Source organism: Trichoplax adhaerens, genomic scaffold, assembly GCF_000150275.1.
Source record: "Trichoplax adhaerens TRIADscaffold_4426 genomic scaffold, whole genome shotgun sequence".
In the NCBI taxonomy this organism is placed as follows: domain Eukaryota; kingdom Metazoa; phylum Placozoa; class Uniplacotomia; order Trichoplacea; family Trichoplacidae; genus Trichoplax; species Trichoplax adhaerens.
This window is the reverse complement of record NW_002062279.1, coordinates 1-1,062: the sequence shown is the minus strand read 5'-3', so window position 1 is coordinate 1,062 and position 1,062 is coordinate 1. Positions and strand designations below refer to the sequence as shown.

The 1,062-nt window shown below is 40.0% G+C and overlaps 1 protein-coding gene across 1 annotated transcript; it reads right to left on the bottom strand.

The window, feature by feature from the left end:
• Positions 1-48: 48 nt before the first annotated feature.
• TRIADDRAFT_63053 (uncharacterized protein) lies at positions 49-822 on the bottom strand (the record flags this gene model as incomplete). The annotated part of the gene is made up of 1 exon (XM_002119051.1): positions 49-822. The coding sequence occupies one exon, from the start codon at positions 820-822 to the stop codon at positions 49-51; it is 774 nt and encodes a 257-aa protein (XP_002119087.1).
• Positions 823-1,062: the final 240 nt, after the last annotated feature.

Sequence of the window (1,062 nt, the reverse complement as noted above, 5' to 3'; positions counted from 1 at the left end):
TTACTCAAACAGGCTGTTACAGATAACGATTTAACCGCTAGTTTCCAGTCATTTGTCTTGACTAACATCAGGTAAGTAGTAGGTCAAAATACCGTCTGACTGAGTTATATAATTAACCGCAACCGGTGTTGTTAAATTAAGTCGTTGAGCCATGGTACTATCTGGATAAAACCTTAATACGCCACTTTTTTTATCCAACTCTTCAGTCACCAACACAAAAGCTTCAAAACCAAAATACTCGCAGATAAGTCGATAAAATGCTTTGAATAAGGTCTCTTTGGCAGAAAACACCATAGTGACGGCTTTTTCAAATGACAAATCAGTATTTCGCAAAATTTCAATTTCCCTGGCATTCAGAATTTGATGACATATTTGTTCGGCAACATCAGATGACAACCAAACCTCTTCATCAATACCTACATCTGACCAGGCTGATTGTGCGACAATACACTTCGCTGAAGTATCAGTATGAGTAATAGCGCCAGTCATGGTTTCCGGCCATCTGGGGCAGCGATTCTCGCCAACTTCAACCGTTCGATTGTCTATTCCGAGCAATTGCATCGCATTAGCGGCACAAAACCGTCCAGCCAGAAATTCAGCTTTCCTTTTATTCACCGCGTTTAACAAATGCTCAGGAAGGTGAATGTTTAAATTCTGAAACAAGCCGTCATGATAATTATCCACGGCAAAATTACAGCCATAAACCCTGGCCCCATGAATATCAGGAAAATGAAATTCGCCATGTGAAAGGATAAAATTATCGCTCTCTAATCTGGTTGCTTGTCCGGCCAAACACATATTAGTCAAACACAATTCAGGCATTCTTTTCTCTGAACACAAGATTGAAATTTTTCAAGAAATAACTAAAAGACACTACCAGTATCGCCAATAGTAACATCGCCTGAGTAAATGAGAGTTCCGAGAAAAACAATGTTGAACTGGCTTCGGCAAACAATACAATTTTAATAAAAAGCAATAGTGCTTTGGGGTTAGCTTTGGACATAACCCACCCGCCAATAGGTGCAAACACCAGTACTACCGGAGCAGCCACTAACCAACTAT